General features: G+C 43.1%; 1 protein-coding gene across 4 annotated transcripts; it reads left to right on the forward strand.

The window, feature by feature from the left end:
* The first annotated feature begins 44 nt into the window (after positions 1-44).
* LOC100136517 (insulin-like growth factor I) lies at positions 45-21,942 on the forward strand. 4 transcript variants are annotated; one of them, XM_014153327.3, is made up of 5 exons: positions 48-331; positions 1,805-1,964; positions 13,837-14,099; positions 16,180-16,215; positions 18,517-21,942. In XM_014153327.3, the coding sequence occupies exons 1-5, from the start codon at positions 284-286 to the stop codon at positions 18,574-18,576; spliced, it is 567 nt and encodes a 188-aa protein (XP_014008802.1). In that variant the 5' UTR covers positions 48-283; the 3' UTR covers positions 18,577-21,942.
* The last annotated feature ends 150 nt before the right edge of the window (positions 21,943-22,092 follow it).

Consider the following 22,092-nt stretch of genomic DNA (forward strand, 5'->3'; position numbering starts at 1 on the left):
CCAAAATCCTTAATGAATAATTTAGGATGAGGAGAAGGCAAATGCTGCCCCAGCTGTTTCCTGTTGAAAATGTCTGTGTAATGTAGATACATGTGAGGGATTTTCTCTCTAAATCCGTCTCCAGTTCGCTAAATCTCACTTCTCCAAAACGAGCCTGCGCAATGGAACAAAGTCGGAATATTGAGATGTGACATTGCCTGCATCTTATCCTCTTTCTCACTGTTTTTAATGACTTCAAACAAGTTCATTTTTGCTGGGCTTTGTCGTGCGAAGACCCGTGGGGATGTCTAGCGGTCATTTCTTTCAGTGGCATTTATGTGATGTCTTCAAGGTAACTTTAAATCATTTCCTTTGACACCAGATTGTCACCTTACTTACAATTTTTGTTGTTGTTGCAAGAACCAACCTGATTTATTTGCAGTATCAAAGCACAAATGAATAAAGACCCATGTTTGATTATAGCAGATGATTTTAGTTCAGGGATTTAATGTACACATCGGTTTTATTATAGACTATTTCTATCAGAACATGTCAGCAGGTAAATTTGCGTGCATTTTATGTGAGTGCAAGTTTGACTGTTTTCACATAGACATTATATGTAGCCTAGCTATAACATTTACTTTCATTGACTTTACGAAGTAAGGTTATTAGGCATGTCTGCGTGCATGAGTTAACACACTCGCGTGGATGTTTCAATGTGTTTCCAGCATGAGTTTCGACACGTTTGCGCATTGCGCGCTGACCGATGCCGTTTCCATGAATATAAACCACTAATGCTGCTGCATAAGTTACTGAACTTTCAAAGTAATTTCTGCTGACTCCGCATTTGGATACCACATTGGATTGTAGGAAAACAAACAATAAGGAGGGTTTAAAGCGTCTAAGAAGGGGCACTTTGGGCATGATAACTATGTGGTAGGGGTTGTGATGTATATGAATCCTGTGTATATTCTCTTTATTATGTAAATTTGTCCTGTTATACTTCATCTGCTGGGTTTGGCGCGTGAACCGTTTTCCATCTCATGTTTGGATAGGCAAGATCCTTGGCTCTGTGGCTCCTGTCCTGAACGATCGTTTTTGGAGCTGAGAATGAGAGAAAGCAAGGGCATCATTGCATTATCTTAAAACTAAGCCTACTTAAAGAAGATAAACCACTGTTTGGAAACAAACGATTTTAAAGATATCTTATCGCCTTGATTGATTTATGCATTCGTTTTATGCATACCTTTCTCTCTCTGTGACTAATTCCTAACTATTCTTTATTATGACACCCCAAAAGTTGGATTATCGGGTTGTGAAACATAACTGTCTGATGGCTGCAGGAATATTATCAGTGAAATAGCCTACAGACAAGATAATGATGTGTATCAGCTTCGAACCGGGAAAGCACCCTCTCCCCAGGAAGCGGCTCGTGCAGTCACCGCTCCATACATCCTAATATGTTTAGGATTAATAAACTTCAAGGGCCATAGGTGCGTAAATCGTGCGTAAATCGTGACCAAAACTCATAGACTGGTATTATTGTAGGCTCTTTTATTATAATTGTGTGATTGTTTTGGACGCCACGGTTCCATAGACACCTGTTCCTTCACTTATTGGGAACCTATTAGAAAACCTAGCTATATATTTGTCAAATGTATAGTAAAAACTGATAATGAAGAAGATGTTGAAATAGGCTGGTGAAGGCGTTTGAAATCACTGCCACCATACTGACACTGGTGAAATACGATATGGGCGGTGAGACTGACGACATTCTCTGCCTGCCATGCCCTACTAACTGTGCCCTTCTCCCCATTGAACGCAGAGTGCGATGTGCTGTATCTCCTGTACCCACACCCTCTCACTGCTGCTGTGCGTCCTAACCCTGACTTCGGCGGCAACAGGGGCGGGGCCCGAGACCCTGTGTGGGGCGGAGCTGGTGGACACGCTGCAGTTTGTGTGTGGAGAGAGAGGCTTTTATTTCAGTAAGTGCACCTTTTATTTATTTATAAAGGATTGCTGCTGCTCCATTCTCCCAAAGCGCTAATGCGCAACCTCATAAATTAAACAGTATCAGATCTCTCTCATCTGGCCTTCACTTTCTAATAAGCATTCCCTCTGTCTTTTTCCGCACTCCTATTAAACATTTCAGCTGTAGACTTATCAGATTTGAAATAGTTGATGCGTATATGTATATTTTGTCTCAGTCCCTGATTGTGATGGACTACTGACTTAAGACTAATGGAATATACAGAATCACATGCTGCAATGCCCTTGAACCAGGAGTGAGGTTCTGGGGGTTGCTGAGAGGTAAATGAAGTGTAGAATGATGTTAAACAGCTATATGTTTATTATGCTCATTCAGATGGCTGCTGGGTCTATGGGGATGGGGTTTTAAGTGGAATTGAGGCTGACTATCTGCAAGAAGGAGGAGGGAAAGACATAAATGTTGCAGTGAACTCTTTTTCCACCAGAAATGGGGAAAGCTACCCAAAGAAAACCATCCACTAAGAATCCAGGACTTAAATCTCCTATTTTCCGTTGGAGGCACAAAGGCCAGAACAACCAGCAATATATGGCAGTGCTGAGCTGTGTCAAGGTGTTGCGTTCTCCCACTCAGCAGTAGCCAGTGTTCCTATGACATGGACCCTGATCCTTCCCTCAGGGGACTACTTCTTCCCATTAGAACCATGGACTCAGAAAGGTTGTGGTTTGGCTCATTAGTGCCATACACTGAATGTGGTGCCTTGAGGGTCCCTAGCTGGCATTGAATGATATCACTGCACATACAAGTGTCAAGTCTCTCTTTACCAGCTCTCCAAGGCTAAACAATTATTGTGCACCATCTTTTCGTATCACTGACATTGACATATCAATACAGCTCAGAGATGTCAATCATCTTGAAAGAGCCTCTATGCTCCAACTTAATCAGAATTGAATTCAGACTACATCATGGTAGTTTCTCAGCTAACGCACTACCATGTACTGTGGAATGCCCCTTTGAAAGTTCTCTTGAGGTGGTGTTTTTTTGTTGTTGACTAGATGTGACAGAGTTGAGAATGTTTGATTGCGTGATAACAATTTTTCTGTGAACATGATGAAATATTTAATATGTGTAAAGACTTTTGATGAGGTGTGAGACTGTCTGGGAGATTTGATGATGTGAGACTGTGAAAGGGGTTTATGTATTCTCTGAGTGTTTAATGGATTTCACATGGCCTATGGAATAGAATCTTGAGTTGCCAGAACTTGCCACACTGCCATATCTTGTATTTGGAATATAACTGTATCGTCAACAAGATTATTCTATGATAATTAATTGATGAACCGAACAATGGACATAAACAACAAATCATTCCAATCCTGAACTCACAGACCTCAGATAGACCTTATCTGGCTCTGGGAATTCAATCTGTCAAGGTTTGGAACTAGACTGCATAGCTCCATGTGACTATAGACTGTACTGTGCGATCATTGAGCTGCAAAGTGCCCATCCATCAATGCCTTGTTCTCGTGTTAAAAAAGGTACATTGAGTCGAGAACATTTCAGGCACACTCCATCCTTTCTGGAAAGGAACGGTGAAGCATTTACAGCAGGTGGCTCGCTGTGTGGACAGTATGTCTCTCTCTCCTGCTGTCAGATGGAACCACATGTATAACAATGAGTCTTTAGGTGAGATATCTGGATAATCCATTTTCGGCTCTGTCGTATCTTGCGCTGGGAAGAGTGACAGCTCCGTGCGGTCGTCAGGTCTGGTCTGCTCCTGAGCTGAACTCTTCCCCTCCAGTCTGCTGCACCATATTGAACTTGACAGCCACCATAGTGATGATGTGTCCCCAGAGTGTTGCAGTGACACTGGGCTTTCTGCGGGCTGAGACGCTGGGCCAATCCACCTTACCCACTATGTCACTGCTAAAGTAGCTGCACTTGCATTTCAAGACTTCATATTTCATTACCTTGACAGAAATGTGAAATACTACTCGGTGGAAAAATATTTTATTGAAACAAAATGTGGTCTAAAGAAGAAAAACTAAATCCACAACCGTAGTCAGTTTTTCCAATTATTAGCCTGACCTAGAAATCCTCAGTTGTCTTAGTAATGCTTTAGCAGGCAAACTCCTCCCGGGTTGAGTGGAGTAGAGTGGATATACAGACATACCATGAATCTGGACTTCGTGGGGGTCTTTTGAACAGAATCTGGGTAACCCCAGTTTGCAAATAGGAACACTGGACGACAGGAAAATTGGGAGGAAAATCGGTAGGAACATTCTCTGATCAGTGGGGTACTGTAGATTCTCTGGAAGACATGAATCAACTCTTCCTGAGCTTTTATTCTAGATAACACCCACTTCCTGTAATGTACTCTGGATGGAGCTGGTTATTCTATTCTGAAGAATTTCCTCTCACAGTCTAAAAGTGAACCCCTACGATGCACCAACTCCAGAGCTCTAGGATGTGAAAAAATACAACTGACTAAAAATGAAAAAGGACTTCTATGGCACACCACCTTTCTCTTAGTAACTCCATAAATACAATGTCATGACATATACCAAATCTCTAATGTGGATGATGCTGGGAGTACTCGTAAATGTATTAGTGATATACATTTTAATCAGAAGGAACCATGTCAGGGTCAGAGATAAACCTATTCAGCAAAAGGCACAGAGATTCAGCCACACAGGGCAATAGACAAACCAGCCTTGTCCTTTTTGTCTCATAATGCCATGTCATAAGCCACTAGCTCAGAGAGAGTTGTACATGAGATACATTTATAGTCCAGATGAAAACGAATTCAGATTGGCACTATGCCACCGCCCTCCCAACAGCATGTAGTTTAAACAGAACGAGGAACAGAGGGGAGTAAATTGCTTTTAAGCAGCCATTGATGAGCCATCCTATCCTTTCTCAGCCTTGTTTGTCTCTCTGTGTCTATTCTATTTGAAGCAGCTGGAGTAGGAGAGTGGAGAACGTGTAAACAGCACATCAGCCTCACTACCCACACAGCTAGGCCTTGTCCCGGAGCAGCAGGGGATTATGGGGGATTACAGGATGATCAGGATGCCCCCCTCCCCTCCACCTCCCCACCTCTCTAGTTTTATACACTGGACCTGAACACACACACACACACTCAGCAGAAGGCACTCAGCACTAAAGAAAGAAAGGCCTCCTGTTTGCACTTTGTGTGCACTTTGTCACTGTGAAAAGGTGTTGTTTTTCCATGGAGTGCTGAAATGAGAACGTTGACCCTCCTCACTGAATAACTACTCTGCATAACAAAGAGACTTCTCATGAAAACGACAGGATGGGGATGTTAGATTTGAGTTCTGTCCGTTTGGAGTCAAGACACAAAGGTTTGAGTTGAAATAAACCTGTTCTGTTGGTGATGTTGGCCAGGCTTGACCATAAAGAACTCGTACAGATATTGTACACATTGTGCCCACATTATTATAGCCTACAGTTTCATCTGAGGCCTCTACTTAGGGCTAAAACCGAAACTTAAACCCTGGGTAAATGGTTCCTAGACTGTAACTAGCCAGAGCTAGCCAAGCTTGCTATGTCACATCATATTGAATTGACTGACCCATCCAGTCTATCCCATCCCACGAGACCCTAACTCACTGAGTTAGGATCCTAAATGCTCTTACAAACTGGCTTTTAATTGCCTAAAAGCAGACATAACCTCAGTTGAAAATGTGAGGGAAATTTAGCTAGGCTATAAACTCTTTGTGGTACCAGTGATAAAGAGGTAGTTTCCAGGTCTATAGCAGCTTTCGTAGACCCCGACAAACCATAAACTCCCTGACACTCCACAGGCAGTGCGCTGCACCGGTTCCAAGAATTCACTGTTTTTTATTAACCACGGAGAGGCTGTAAAACTCAGATCCTTTCTGTGCCCACTCTGGAGGAGAGCCTTGTCTTTACAGCCTTACTCGTTTGAGGAATGTGAGCTATGTGCTGCAGTGTCTCCAGCATAGCTCTATCCAAGCAGCAGGATGGAGCAGTGAGTGGCCTGACTCTTTGACTTTTGTCTTAGAAGTCGTTCAAATATACTGAACAAAAATAATAGTGTAAAGTGTTGGTCCGAAGGTTTCATGAACTGTATTAAAAGATCACAGAAATGTTTCATAAGCACAAAAAGCTTATTTCTCTCCAATTTTTGGCACAAATGTGTTTACATCCCTGTTAGTGAGCATTACTCTTTGCCAAGATAATCCATCCACCTGACAGGTGTGGCATATCAAGAAGCTGATTGAACAGCATGATCATGACAAAGGTGCACTTTGTGCTGGGGACAATAAAAGGCCACTCTGAAATTTGCAGTTTTGTCACACAAGACAATGCCAGAGATGTCTCAAGTTTTGAGGAAGCATGCAATTGGCATGCCGGAATGTCCATCAGAGCTGTTGCCAGATAATTTAATGTTAATTTCTCTACCATAAGCCGCCTAACCATGCCATCCCAGGACCTTCTTCCCCTGCGGGATCGTCTGAGACCAGCCACCCGGACGGCTGATGAAACTGAGGAGTATTTCTGTCTAATATAGCCCTTTTTGGGGGGAAAACTCATTCTTATTGGCTGGGCCTGGCTCCACAGTGGGTGGGCGTATGCCCTCCCAGGCCCACCCATGGCTGCGCCCCTGCCCAGTCATGAAATCCATAGATTAGATCCTAATGAATGTATTTCAATTGACTGATTTCCTTATGTGAACTGTAATTAAGTAAAATCATTGAAATCATTGAAATTGTTGCATGTTGCGTATATATTTTTACTTGGGAAAGTATTCAGACCCCTTGACGTTTTCTACTTATTATAAAATGTTTTTTTCCTCATCAATCTACACACAATACCCCATAATGACAAAGCAAAAACTGTTTTTTAGAAATGTTAGCAAATTTATTAAAAATAAAAAACGGAAATATGTCATTTACATAAGTATTCAGACCCTTTACTCAGTGCTTTGGTGAAGCACCTTTTGCAGCGATTACAGCCTTGAGTCTTCTTGGGTATGACGCTACAAAGTTGGCACACCTGTATTTGGGGTGTTTCTCCCATTCTTCTCTGCAGATCCTCTCAAGCTCTGTCAGGTTGGATGGGGAGCGTTGCTGCACAGCTATTTTCAGGTTTCCAGAGATGTTCGATCGGGTTCAATCCGGGCTCTGGCTGGGCCACTCAAGGACATTCAGAGACTTGTCCCGAAGTCACTCCTGCGTTGTCTTGGCTGTGTGCTTAGGGTCATTGTCCTGTAGGAAGGTGAACCTTCACCCCAGTCTGAGGTCCTGAGCGCTCTGGAGAAGGTTTTCATCAAGGATCTCTCTGTTTATCTTTCCCTCGATCCTGACTAGTCTCCCAGTCCCTGCTGCTGAAAAACATCCCCACAGCATGATACTGCCACCACCATGCTTCACAGTAGGCATGGTGCCAGGTTTCCTCCAGATGTGACTCTTGGCATTCAGGCCAAAGAGTTCAATCTTGGTTTTATCAGACCAGAGAATCGTATTTCTCATCGTCTGAGAGTCCGTTAGGTGTCTTTTGGCAAACTCCAAGCAGGCTATTATGTGCCTTTTACTGAGGAGTTGCTTGCGTCTGGCCACTCAACTATGAAGGCCTGATTGGTGGAGTACTGCAGAGATGGTTTTCCTTCTGGAAGGTTCTCTCATCTCTCAGCGAAACTCTTGAGGTAGTTACAAACTTCTTCCATTTAAGAATGATGGTGGCCAATGTGTTCTTGGGGACCTTCAATGCTGCAGAAATGTTTTGGTACCATTCCCCAAATCTGTGCCTAAACACAATCCTGTCTCAGAGCTCTACGAACAATACCTTCGACCTCATGGCTTGGTTTTTGCTCTGACATGCACTGTCAACTGTGAGACCTTATATAGACAGGTGTGTCTTTCAAAATCATGTCCAATCAATTGAATTTACCACAGGTGGACTCCAATCAAGTTGTAGAAACATCTTAAGGATGATCAATGGAAATAGGATGTACCTGAGCTCAATTTTTAGTTTCATAGCAAAGGGTCTCTATACTTATGTAATAGAGTTCAAAAAAACTATTTTCAAATCATAGTTTATTTGCTGAAATACAAAGCCAAATACAACAACCTTACAGTGAAATGCTTACTTAGAAGCCCGAACCAACAGTGCAATTTTTAAGTAAAAAATAGGTATTAGGTATACAATAGATAAGTAAAGAAATAAAATGTAAAACAACCAGTAAAATGACAGTGAAAATAACAGTAGCGAGGCTATATACAGGTACAGAGTCAATGTGCGGGGGCCACAGGTTAGTCAGGCTAATTGAGGTAATATGTACATGAATGTATAGTTAAAGGGACTATGCATAAATGATAAGTAGAGCATAGCAGCAGCGTAAAAAGGTGTGTGGGGGGGGGGGAGTGGCAGGACACATTGCAAATAGCCCATTTGATTACCTGTTCAGGAGTCTTATGGCTTGGGGGTTAAAGCTGTTGAGAAGCCTTTTGGTCCTAGACTTGGCACTCTGGTACCGCTTGCCATGCGGTAGCAGAGAGAACAGACTATGACTAGGGTGGCTGGGTCTTTGACCATTTTTAGGGCCTTCCTCTGACACCGCCTGGTGTCGAGATCCTGGATGGCAGGCTGCTTAGCCCCAGTGATGTACTGGGCCGTACTCACTACCCTCTGTAGTGCCTTGCGGTCGGAGGCCGAGCAGTTGCCATACCAGGCAGTGATGCAACCAGTCAGGATGCTCTCGATGTTGCAGTTATAGAACCTTTTGAGGATCTCAGGACCCATGCCAAATCTTTTCAGTCTCCTGAGGGGGAATAGGTTTTGTCGTGCTCTCTTCAAGACTGTCTTGGTGAGTTTGGACCATTCTAGTTGGTGTTGGTGATGTGGACACCAAGGAACTTGAAGCTCTCAACCTGCTCCACTACAGCCCTGTCGATGAGAATGGGGGCGTGCTCGGTCCTCCTTTTCCTGTAGTCCACAATCATCTCCTTTGTCTTGATTACGTTGAGGGATAGATTGTTATTCTGGCACCACCCGGCCAGGTCTCTGACCTCCTCCCTATAGGCTGTCTCGTCGTTGTCAGTGATCAGGCCTACCACTGTAGAGTCATGGCTGGCCATGCAGTCGTGGGTGAACAGGGAGTACAGGAGCATGCACCCCTGAGTGGCTCCAGTGTTGAGGATCAGAGTGGCAGATGTGTTGCTACCTACCCTCACCACCTGGGGGCGGCCCGTCAGGAAGTCCAAGATCCAGTTGCAGAGGGAGGTGTTTAGTCCCAGGATCCTTAGCTTAGTGGTGAGCTTTGACGGTACTATGGTGTTGAACGCTGAGCTGTAGTCAATTAATAGAATTCTCACATAGGTGTTCCTTTTGTCCAGGTGGGAAAGGGCAGTGTGGAGTGCAATAGAGATAGCATCATCTGTGGATCTGTTTGAGCGGTATGCAAATTGTAGTGGGTCTATGGTTTCTGGGAAAATGGTGTTAATGTGGGCCATTACCAGCCTTTCAAAGCAATTCATGGCTATGGACGTGAGTGCTACGGGTCTGTAGTCATTTAGGCAGGTTACCTTAGTGCTCTTGGGCACAGGGACTATGGTGGTCTGCTTGAAGCATGTTGGTATTACAGACTCAATCAGGGACATGTTGAAAATGTCAGTGAAGACACCTGCCAGTTGGTCAGCACATGCCCGGAGCACACGTCCTGTTAATCCGCCAGGCCCAGCGGCCTTGTGAATGTTGACCTGTTTAAAGGTCTTACTCACGTTGGTCCTGTAGTTTAGCATCTGCTTTATCTGACCACTTTCTTACAGGCCGAGTCATTGTTGCTTCCTGCTTTAATTTTAGCTTGTAAGCAGGAATCAGGAGGATATAATTATGGTCACTTTGTCATTATGGGGTATTGTGTGTAAATTGATGAGGATTTTTATTCATTTAATCCATTTTAGAATAAGGCTGTAACGTAACAAAATGTGGAAAAAGGGAAGGGGTCTGAATACTTCACAAATGCACTGTACATGACAAATAAAATATAATAGTAACTGGAGCATGAGCACAATAGTGGTAGTTAAAGGTATGGTTTATATTTGTACCCATGCCTCTTTGCTGTTATGGCACTACTGCCAAAAGGTCAATGCTGCTTGACCAAAAGGTCCCTGTAGCTTGTGTGCAGCTCAGTCAGGTTGCTCTAAACAGGCTGCCTTGCTCTTCAGCTAAGAAATTGTCGACTGACCTGACAAAGATCGCAGTGGGATCAAAACATTGTTTTGCGTGCATCTTAATAAACCACTGGGGAGCATTACAGAGTTGTAGACATTCCTTCTTTCAAGTCATGATGGAGCCTCTCTCTACGCAGCCAAACAATTGTTGTGCAATGCTTAGATCTCAGTCGAATATATTCACCCTCATTCACCCTACAAAAAGGGGGGAAATGGGCCCCCTTCCATCCAATAGATGTCTGAGACAACACACAACACCAAAACAAAACTGCACCCCAATCTGTAGTGGGTGTCTGTCTACGACACAGTGACACAAACAGAAGACGTGTAGCCTACCACTAATCTGCCATGCCCTGAATGGCTGCGACCAAACTCCAAAACAATAGCCTTTACCAATCACCACGGACCCCCCTTCTCAAACAGCCTGTTTCTCACACCGTCCACCGGGCTGGATGTCCACACCACACGGCAGGCAGGAGAAGGTGGTTTGTCTGAGTTTGTTTATGACAACAGCACACAGGACACCAACTCTTTATTCACGGCGGATTACAGTCAGTGATCCCTTGAAACGTGGCACTTAAAACTTTCCAAAACCTATTCCACCGGATTACTGATGCTTTCTGCTTTTTACAACCAGCTACAGCTGATTCTTCTACATGTTAAAATCTGCATCCAGATGATTTTTCTCTCCTCTCCAGCTGTTTGTTTAGAAGGTTACAGGTTATTTTGAGAATAATAGCGGATGTTCATTTGGAGGGCTTTATTGGGAGGGATTGGAAAACAGGGCCAGCACAGTGGACTCCTGGCTCATAATACAACCTGTCTGATTGAATAATCACAAACTCGGCCTCGCAAGAAGGTTTCCCTCATCATGAAAATTCCTTGTTACACGTCAGCAACAATGGTTAAGTGACAATTTATCATGGTTTATTCTGGCTTAATTACAACATGCCATTCAGTAAACATGCCGTTAAAGATGCACTCCGCGATCTTAAGCACAAACAATAGCATGAATTGGATTTGTAACATATCAAACAAATTGCAAAATTCGGATGATATCATATGAATAGCAAAATTCATAACATATCAAACAAAATGGATGACAGTAAATAAAAATAATTAAATGATTTGTCACATACACTGGATAGGTTCAGTGAAATGTGTTGTTTTACAGGGTCAGTCATAGTAGCACGGCGCACCTGGAGCAAATTAGGTTTAAGTGCCTTGCTCAAGGGCACAGACAGATTTTTACCTTGTCGACTCAGGTATTCAAACCAGCGACATTTCGGTTACTGGTCAAAATACTCTAGCCGCTAGGCTACCTGCCGCCCAACACAATTGAATGACGTAGTACACAAAAAACAGGGACCCATTTTGGCTCGTGAGCGCCACTTTCAAAACTACTGGCTGAAATTATACAAAAGTTAGAGAGTGCATCTTTAACTGGGCCCAGCTGAGGACACAAAGTGAGATGAAGTTATGAAAATCCCCAAATAGTCTTCAAACAATGAGACCTGCTACCTTTCATTCTCAAGGTGAAAACTGGTGTATTGCATGTGCAGTTCTCATTGTAAGGAGGCTATAACATGGCCTTATTACCTTTAGCCTACATTGTGGTGGTCAAATCCTCAAAACAATGATTGACCTTGTTGACCTGGACATAGACCTTGGGTGAGAACTATCTCTTTGTACTCTAAGACTTAGAGCATGTTGCCTGCTGAATCAACTATTCTTGCTGTCCACTGCAGCACCTTCAACCTTTTAGCCAGTATAGAACCCTCTCACCTTCAACCTTTTAGCCAGTATAGAACCCTCTCACCTTCAACCTTTTAGCCAGTATAGAACCCTCTCACCTTCAATCTTTTAGCCAGTATAGAACCCTCTCACCTTCAACCTTTTAGCCAGTATAGAACCCTCCCACCTTCAACTATCCATGAACACACACTGTATCTCATCATCTGACTTGAGATCAGTGTTCTCTCACACACAGAACAACTCCCTCCATAATCTTTCTTCACACTGTACCCAGGGTCCTGACTGAGAACTGTGGAGAGATGAATCTGTTTCTGAATTGGAGCTCCTCTCTGTCCAAAACAACATTGTCAAGATAAGGAAGGCAGAGAGCAGAAGTTAATGCACTTTGTCAGCACTGGCAGGCTCCCAGGCAAAGAAAGAGCAATTAACTCTGAAAGGGAAAGGCATTTCCTCCTTGTAAATGCCATATTACATTATTATTATTTCATTTGGTAACAGGGAAAAGCCTATCAAGGCTATATTGCCCGAGGTGAGCGGGGAATTGTAAATGGAGAGTGGGATATTTTTTTAAAGGCCACTGAAAGAAAGTGGGTTTGGAGAGAGGGAGTCGAAAGCTGTTGGCATTCAGGTGTCAAAGCAATTCCTAACTTCCTCCTCCCTTCCACTCACATCACTGTAGAAGGTGACTTGGGTTCTCAGAGAAGTGCTCAGATTCCGATTCATACTGAAGAGCACCAGACCTCCAAGTGAGCCTCTCTGGCTTTGCACCACAGGAGGCTGGTGAGGGTTGGACGACTAATAATACTGGCTGGAATGGAGTGAATGGACTGATATCGAACACATGGAAACCATGTGTGTGATGTGTTTGAAACCATTTCATTTATTCTCTTCCTGCCATTACTATGACCCCCCCCCACACAATTTAGGTGCCACCAACTGCCTATCTTTTGCACGTATGGGAACTATGAGTCTAGTCGTGTCTCAGGAAAGCCATATAGTTGTTAGTGAACAACAGCATGGCTGCATTGTACCAGCATCCACAGTATCCAGAGTTTAACTGGCTCTGAGATTGTCAGCAATAAAGGGCTGCTGGGTTGCCAGGTGAAAATGTGAATGAAACGACCATCCAGGCCGCCAGAGGGTGTGGCTTAGGCCTGGGCCTGCTTTCTCTGCAGGCTGATGGGCCCCGAGGGGTTGAGGTTTGGCCTAATGGGTCTAAAACGTCCAAACGTGATATTCTCAATGTTACGGTGACCGTGACCTTTTTTTACTGCCACACGGCTGCCAAAAAGAGTCCGCACAGTGCAATGCGATACCCTGTACATTTTGCAGTGTAGAAATCAATGTCATTAACGCTGTCCATATATCAGAATAATCAAGTCCACAACCTGGCCGTTAGCACTCAGCTATTACAGGGCCCATGGCCTGGCGCACAGCCACAAATTATTACTGCTCTCTGGATTAATTCAGCTCACAGATATAAGACCTTCCAGGACATCTGCACTAAATAAGTTGGTCCATATCCAAGACTGAAATGGGTTATGTTGTATATGATTCCATTGGCTCTTTAAAGCACCTGTGGTTGACTTAACATACCCGTGACACAACACTTAACATGCCTATGACCTCTACCTTTACCTCAACGTTTAACTTCGACCTATAACATGAAGACAAACATACATGGAAGTCCAAAATGTATAATCATAAACAACAAGCTGTCTTCAGTTATCTTTTTTATTTACTTACAGAACAAACTGGAACAACAGCTATCCTTGCTCTTTACATGCTCGCTCATGCTCTCTTTGCATGACTTTTGCATGCATTCTCTGCATGCTCTCTGCATGCTCTTTACATCGTCACATGTAGTAACACAAATTCTTCTTTCTGTCTCTCCAGGTAAACCAACGGGGTATGGCCCCAGTTCACGGCGGTCACATAACCGTGGTATTGTGGACGAGTGCTGCTTCCAGAGTTGCGAGCTGCGGCGGCTCGAAATGTACTGTGCCCCTGTCAAGTCTGGCAAGGCAGCTCGCTCTGTGCGCGCACAGCGCCACACAGACATGCCAAGAACACCTAAGGTTAGTACTGCAGTGCAAAACGTGGACAGAGGCACAGAGCGTAGGACAGCACAGCACCCAGACAAGACAAAAACCAAGAAGGTGAGCACAGCACCAAACAGATATACATTTTAAGAGCATACACAGTTGACATCAGCGAAACAGAATGGACATAGATATAGAACATTGTAGTGGGTCTTCCAGTATATTTGATTGTTAGATCATACAGTGCATTCAGAAAGTATTCAGACCTTGTTATAAAATTCATTAAATCGTTTTTTTCCCTCATTAATCAACACACAATACCCCAAAATTAAATATGAAACTGAAAATATCACATTTCAGACCCTTTACTCAGTACTATGTTGAAGCACCTTTGGCGGCAATTACAGCCACGAGTCTTCTTTGATATGACGCTACAAGCTTGGCACAGCTGTATTTGGGGAGTTTCTCCCATTCTTCTCTGCAGATCCTCTCAAGCTCTGTCAGGTTGGATGGGGAGCGTTGCTGCACAGCTATTTTCAGGTCTCTTCAGAAATGTTCGATCGGGTTCAAGTCTGGGCTCTGGCTGGGCCACTCAAGGACATTCAGAGACTTGTCCCGAAGCCACTCCTGCGTTGTATTGGCTGTGTGCTCAGGGTCGTTGTCCTGTTGGAAGATGAACCTTCACCCCAGTCTGAAGTCCTGAGCGCTCTGTACCAGGTGTTCATCAAGGATCTCTTTGTACTTTGTTCCGTTCATCTTTGCCTCGATCCTGACTAGTCTTCCAGTCCACACCGCTGAAAAAAATCCCCACAGCATGATGCTGCCACCACCAGGTTTCCTCCAGACGTGACGCTTGGCATTCAGGCCAAAGAGTTCAATCTTGGTTTCATCAGACCAATCATGTTTCTCATGATCTGAGAGTCTTTAGATGCCTTATGGCAAACTCCAAGCAGGCTGTTATGTGCCTTTTACGGAGGAGTGGCTTCCATCTGGCCACTATACCATAAAGGCCTGATTGGTGGAGTGCTGCAGAAATAGTTGTCCTTCTGGAAGGTTCTCCCATCTCCACAAAGGAACTCTAGAGATCTGTCAGAGTGACCATCAGGTTCTTGGTCACTTCCCTGGCCAAGGCCCTTCTCCCCCTATTGCTCAGTTTGGCCAGGCAGCCAGCTCTAACAAGAGTCTTGCTGGTTCCAAACTTCTTCCATAAGAATGATGGAGGCCACTGTGTTCTTATTTAAATTATTTTATTTAACTAGGCAAGTCAGTTAAGAACAAATACTTATTTTACAATGACGGCCTACCCTGGCCAAACCCTCCCCTATCCCGGACAACGCTGGGCCAATTGTGCGCCGCCCTATGGGACTCTCGATCACGGTCGATTGTGATACAGCCTGGGGCCGAACCAGGGTCTGTAGTGACACCTCTAGCACTGAGATGCAGTGCCTTAGACCGCTGTGCCACTCGGGTGCATTGAATGTTCTTGAGGACCTTCAATGCTGCAGACATTTTTTTCTGCAGACATTTTTTGGTACCCTTCCCCAGATCTGTGCCTCAACACAACCCTGTCTCGGAGCTCTACGGACAATTCCTTTGACCTCATGGCTTGGTTTTTGGTCTGACATGCACTGTCAACTGTGGGACCTTGAATAGACAGGTGTGTGCCTTTCAAAATCATGTCCAATCAATTGAATTTACCACAGGTGGACTCCAATCAAGTTGTAGAAACATCTCAAGGATGATCAATGGAAACAGGATGCACCTGAGCTCATTTTCGAGTCTCATAGCAAAGGGTCTGAATACTTATGTAAATAAGGTATTTCTGTTTTTAATTTTGGATGAATTTGCAAACATTTCTAAAAGCCTGTTTTTGCTTTGTCATTAAGGGGTATTGTGTGTACATTGCGGAGGACATTTATTTTTTAAATCCATTTTAAAATAAGATTGTAAAGTTACAAAATTTGGGAAAAGTCAGGGTGTCTGAATAATTTCCGAAGACACAGTGTGTCAGGCTTTTTCCAGAGCATGCACTCCAAGTTAAGACGTTAAGGCTAAGGCTTGATGATGAGGACAGAAAACACCAATAACTGACTTTAACCCCTTAGAGAGTGGCTAACTATTCCATTGTGGACAATAAACTACCACAGTGGAAAGCAAATGTGTCATATCTGAACGGTTTTATTATTTTTCCTGACAGAAACCTTTATCTGGGCATAGTCACACATCTTGCAAGGTAGGCTGTTTGTCCTTCACTACTGCAGTGGTACTTTCCTACTATAACTACACAGAACAAAAATATAAACGCAACATGCAACAATTTTAAGACTTAACTCAGGAGTTACAATTCATATAAGGAAATAAGTCAATTGAAATAAATAAATTAGGCCCTAATCTATGGATATCATATGACTGGGAATACAGATATCCTAAAGAAAAGGTAGGGGTGTGGATCAGAAAACCAGTCAGTATCTGGTGTGACCAACATTTGCCACATGCAGCGCAACATATCTCCTTCTCATAGAGTTGTTCAAGCCATTGATTGTGGCCTGTGGAATGTTGTCCCACTCCTCTTCAATGGCTGTGCGAAGTTGCTGGATATTGGTGTGAACTGGAACATGCTGGGGTGCACGTCAATCCAGAGCATCCCAAAAATGTTCAATGGGTGACATGTCTTGTGAGTGTGGTGGCCATGGGAGAACTGGCACATTTTCAGCTTCCAGAAATTGTGTAGATCCTTGCGTCATGGGGCCATAGATTATCATGCTGAAACATGAGGTCATGGCAGCAGATGAATGGCACGACAATGGGCCTCAGGATCTCGTCACGGTATCTCTATGCAAATTGCCATCAACAAAAGGGAATTGTGTCCGTAGCTTATGCCTGCCCATACCATAACCCCACCGCCACCATGGGGCACTCTGTTCACAACGTTGACATCAGCGCAAACCGCTCACCCACACATCACAATGCACACTGTCTGCCATCTGCCCAGTACAGTTGAAACCGGGATTCATCCGTGAAGAGCACACTTTTCCAGCCAATGGCCATCGAAGGTGATCATTTGACCACTGAGGTCGGTTACGATGCCAAACTGCAGCCAGGTCAAGACCCTGGTGAGGACGAAGAGCACGCAGATGAGCTTCCCTGAGATGGTTTCTGACAGTTGTGCAGAAATTCTTCGGTTGTGCAAACCCACAGTTTCATCAGCTGTCTTGGTGGCCGCAGGTGAAGAAGCCAGATATGGATGTCCTGGGCTGGCGTGGTTACACGTGGTCTGCGGTTGTGAGGCCGGTTGGACATACTGCCAAATTCTCTAAAGCGAAAGAATATGAGAAATTAACATTAATCTCTCTGGCAACAGCTCTGGTGAAAATTCCTGCAGTCAGCATGCCAATGGCATGCTCCCGCAAAACTTGAGACATCTGTTGCATTGTGTTGTGTGACAAAACTGCACATTTTAGAGTTACCTTTTATTGTCCCCAGCACAAGGTGTACCTGTGTAATGATCATGCTGTTTAATCAGCTTCTTGATATGCCACACCTGTCAGGTGGATGGATTATCTTGGCGAAGGAGAAATGATCACTGACAGGGATGTAAACAAATTTGTGGACCAAATGTGAGAGAAATAAGCTTTTTGTGCGTACGGAAAATGTCTGGGATCTTTTATTTCAGCTCATGACCAACACTTTACATGTTGCGTTTATAATTTTGTTCAGTGTAGAATATAGCATGCCATGATTGGTGCCATGACTACCATCATATGTGATGCATACTTGTCATTGTTATAAGTAGCTGTTTATACCTTCGTTTAGTAGATACAAAATCAATGACTCCTTGGCCAGGTTACAACAGAATACAGTCAGCATTTATTGACTTCTTTGTGAGAGGGAAGGAAATACAAGCACAGAATTGAATTAGTAATCAAGCCCAGTCCAAAGTAGTCAACCCAACCAGAAGAAATGTTTCTTTCCTCTCCCTTAGTTTCCCAATTCCACCTGTGTGTCCATGTCATCCTTTTAAGCTTGGACTAGGTGCATTTTACAACTCTCCTCTTAAAAAAGAAAGCCATTAGCGAAGGGGCGGAGGACTAAGTGGTTTTTGTGGTAGACCCATGGGCACTCTCACTCCCCAGACAGATTCTACTTTCATACTGTACATTTTGTGCTGAAACCCTGGTCCTCAGATTGCAACAGATTTGTGGCATGCTAGTTACAGAGGGTAACGGCATGCATATAATCACATTGATTTATTCATGTGCAGAGGGACAGTGTGTTGAATGTCAGTGCCGCTCTGGTGGCTTGTGGTTTAAATAGGACCTATCAGCTCTGGTAGGAAGGATATTCGATACTGTACTGTTTGTGGCTCTTTCACTATAGCAAAAGGTTATGAAATCATCACCCATTAATTGTACAGCTGCGTTGTTCTAGGCACAGGCACTGGGTTTTGACCCAAAGCTGTTTTTTTCCCACTCTCCTAATCCACTTATCTAATGTTTCTCCTCCTAAAAATCTGTTCCCCCTCCACCCTTTTCAGGAGGTACATCAGAAGAACTCAAGTCGAGGAAACACAGGGGGAAGGAACTACCGAATGTAGAAGACAGAAGCTAACGGACAGGGATGAGAGAAGGGTGTGCCCTTACCTGGTGCCTCTGTGGAATGGTTCACTGTAAAACAACAAAAGGTGGATAATGGTACTAAGCTAATGGTAATAAGCTTTGTGTGTAATGTCTCTAGCTGAGAGTTAAAGTGCTGGGGTTATATGAGAGGTATTTTGATTATTTTATACACTGCACCATTTCATATTGGAAGGAATTATATTCCATGTCAAACCAATGTAACAGACTAGTTTAGCTGCTTACACATCAAAGAGCTTCTTCTTCTTATACCTCCATGTGTGAGCTGAGCTTTAGTGTCCCTGGTGGCCTCTGATAGGCTCTGTGTTACATACAGCCAATAGGAGGGCAGCCAGCAGTTTTACCTGTCTGTCTATGGGAGCCAATGGTTCATCCTCTTTACCTGAACTCTGAAAGAGTTTAAGCTTTACACTGAGAGGTTGGGCCATGCAAAGTAGTCGGGCTATTGGATAAGTAATCCCCCCATTCTCATCTAACAACCACTGCTTTGAAAATGTATTACAACCTCAAGAGAATGTTATTTCCGCTTCAGTCAGTTCTGGCCAAAAGATGATTTCACAGTTGTCACGTGTTTCATTAAGGCTATTTATTTCCTATTGTCTTCTTCAACAGACAATAAGCGTATTACATGCAACCATACCACAAGAACCTGGCTTTGAGGCAACAATATGACCAGAGACCTATTCTGATGATACAATCTTCTTGTACTGCTAAGCCATTCTAGTGAAACTGACAGTAATATTATATTCTGTACTGTAAACAGAAAGTACTAAGGAGATTCAATTTATATTTAATTTGTAAAGACTCACCGTAGATTCTCTGGGTCTAATATGTGGTCTGATTAAAAATGGATTCTAATGCAGAGGACAGGACAGAGGGGCGCTAAAAATAGCCAGCTACAGGAAGACGATTAATGATTGATTTCACTTGGCCTGCATTCTTTTATTTTGTTAGCTTAGGGAGGGTCCTTTGCTTCTTCTGTATGAACATGGACTGCATGGATTTGTCATAAAAAAAAAGAGATCAAATGAACAGCAACACATATAGTGTTGCAACTCAAATACTGTTAGAAACACAGAAACACACACCTACAAACAGGACTGCAGTTGAAAAATGCTGTGCACACACACAGTCCGTTTTGTAGCTAAGCCACTCAGAGCTCTGCTACTGTGAGCAAGGTTCACACACTGGTTCCATCAGACCATGTTCTGAGAATTCCTGTGTTTGCGTCAGGATTACAGAGAGTAATGGCTGTTTGCACAATCTGGATGCCTGACAGTCTTAATGTACCATTTCAGCAACCTGACAACCCATCACATCTCTTCCTCCTCTGTCAGTGTATAATCAACCAATACTCCCATTTATGTTATCCTATGCATTCTTCTACTATCATTGTACATGATGGTATCATATAGCAAAACCGTATTAAGAAAATCCTATCCACTGTATAATGGTGCTATTTTGTAGTTTGTTACTTGCAACGGTGGGCTAAAACAGGAAGAGAAAGAGAGATGGCAAAGCTTATCGTTGGAGGTCGTCCCTTTTGCACAGCCTTGTGGCCACCATTTTATTAATAGTGTTTTTATTTGTAAGCGATTTCAATAAGGTAGTAGTATAAACAAGCAAATGTCTTTGTGTGAAATCTGTGAATGCATGGAAAAAAAGTATCTTGTTGTGGTCCCAAGAAGGCAAAACGCTATTTTTTCTACTGTTTTTAAATTATTGTTACTCAATATAGATCCCTATGCCAAATAACTTGACAAAAAGCACTGTGAACTGTGATCCTTCAATAATATTAAGGTGTTAAAAGTCATAGTGTACTTTTGTTTGACCTGAACGAAATGTATGTAAACGCACCATGATCAGAAAGCCAAGGCATTAACGCTTACGAATATGTATGATTAAGGTTGAATGATTTGTTTTGTAAAACCATGTCCATGTGTTAAAGAGCTTAAGTGACATAGCGAATCAGATCTGGTTCTCAGCTCCCCACAAAGTAAGACATGTTTTATTTATTACAACCTTTTACAATTTTGGGTTGTTGATGCATTTGGACATCAATAAAATGGGATAGAAATTATCAAAAGAAGTATTAAAATGACAGTCTGACTAAAGTATTAATGTGGTACTTATATCCTTACTTCTATCAGCAACCCACAGCTGTAATCATCACCACATACAATACGATGTAGTTGTTGTGTAGTGGTTAAGATTAGGACTCCATCTTGTCCATTCACATATAGCTACGGGCGATATTGTCAGGTGAATTGAAAGCCAGGATGACCTCTATGGCCGCATCCCATTTGACCTTCGGTAGAGATGCATGTATGTGGTTTTAAAACAAGGTTGTTGAGTTGTTCCTATTATCAGCACGATTGTCCTTCAGTACCATATCACCAGACTGATACCAAAGATCTCAGCTAAATTAAGACACAATCTAATTCAACTTGCATTGTCAGCTTTGTATTTAATGAAAGACAGTTTAGGTAAACTGACAACTGTCAATCATAAGTTATCACATTTGATCGATGTCTCCATCCATCTGATCAGCTGTTCAGCTATGCTAATGCCGCTTGAGTAATACAAGTGTAGGTTTCATTCATCCCCTGAGGCATACGCTGGTCAGACTGACCCCAGTTCAGTTCTACACTCTTAGGCTTCGGCTGTCCATAGGAGAACCCTTTTGGGTTCCAGGTAGAACCCTTTTGGGTTCCAGGTAGAACCCTCTGTGGAAAGGGTTTTTCATAGAACCAAAAGGGTTCTACCTGGAACCAAAAAGGGTTCTTCATCGGGTTCTCCTATGGAGACAGCCGAAGAACTCTTTTAGGTTCTAGATAGCAACTTTTTTTCTAAGAGTGTAGTTCTCCCTGAAACAAACCTGAAGATGGAAGTTTACCATGTGGGACTTTGTGGGACTGTCAATATGCAGGCATAAAGGATAATAATCGTGGCCTCTTGAGGGGGCAGCAACAGAGTAAAGCTATGAGCATGATAGAATCTAGATTTTTAATCCAGTTATCTGACTCCCAAAACACAATTTTGACTGATTCTTTGTCACCATTTATCTCACAATTAGCAGTTACAATGTCACAAACAGGAATGAAAACTGTATTTTGAATTACATATAGGAACTTGACTCTATCAAGCGCTCTAGAATAGGAAAACATTTGAATTGATTGCCATGGGATTCCAAAGCTCACCATCATCTAAGAAACTGTTTAATTACAGCGCTGTTATTTCTGGTGCTCGATTGCCTTCTGTAGAAAATGTTTAAATACTGACAGATTGTTCACCATTCCTGCTGAATAAACCACTTGTCAACATTATGACAACGTCTGGGCACTTATTTCATACCATTTGTCATCCTCATGTCAGAATGTTCTACAGGCACTTTTGAGAAACCTTTGAATATCCTCCATTAATAAAATAACATGAAGATGTTTTTACCACTGTTGCTTGGCAACCAAACATAAGAA

The sequence above is a fragment of the Salmo salar genome, chromosome 17 (genome assembly GCF_965601325.2).
Source record: "Salmo salar chromosome 17, fSalSal1, whole genome shotgun sequence".
NCBI lineage: Eukaryota > Metazoa > Chordata > Actinopteri > Salmoniformes > Salmonidae > Salmo > Salmo salar.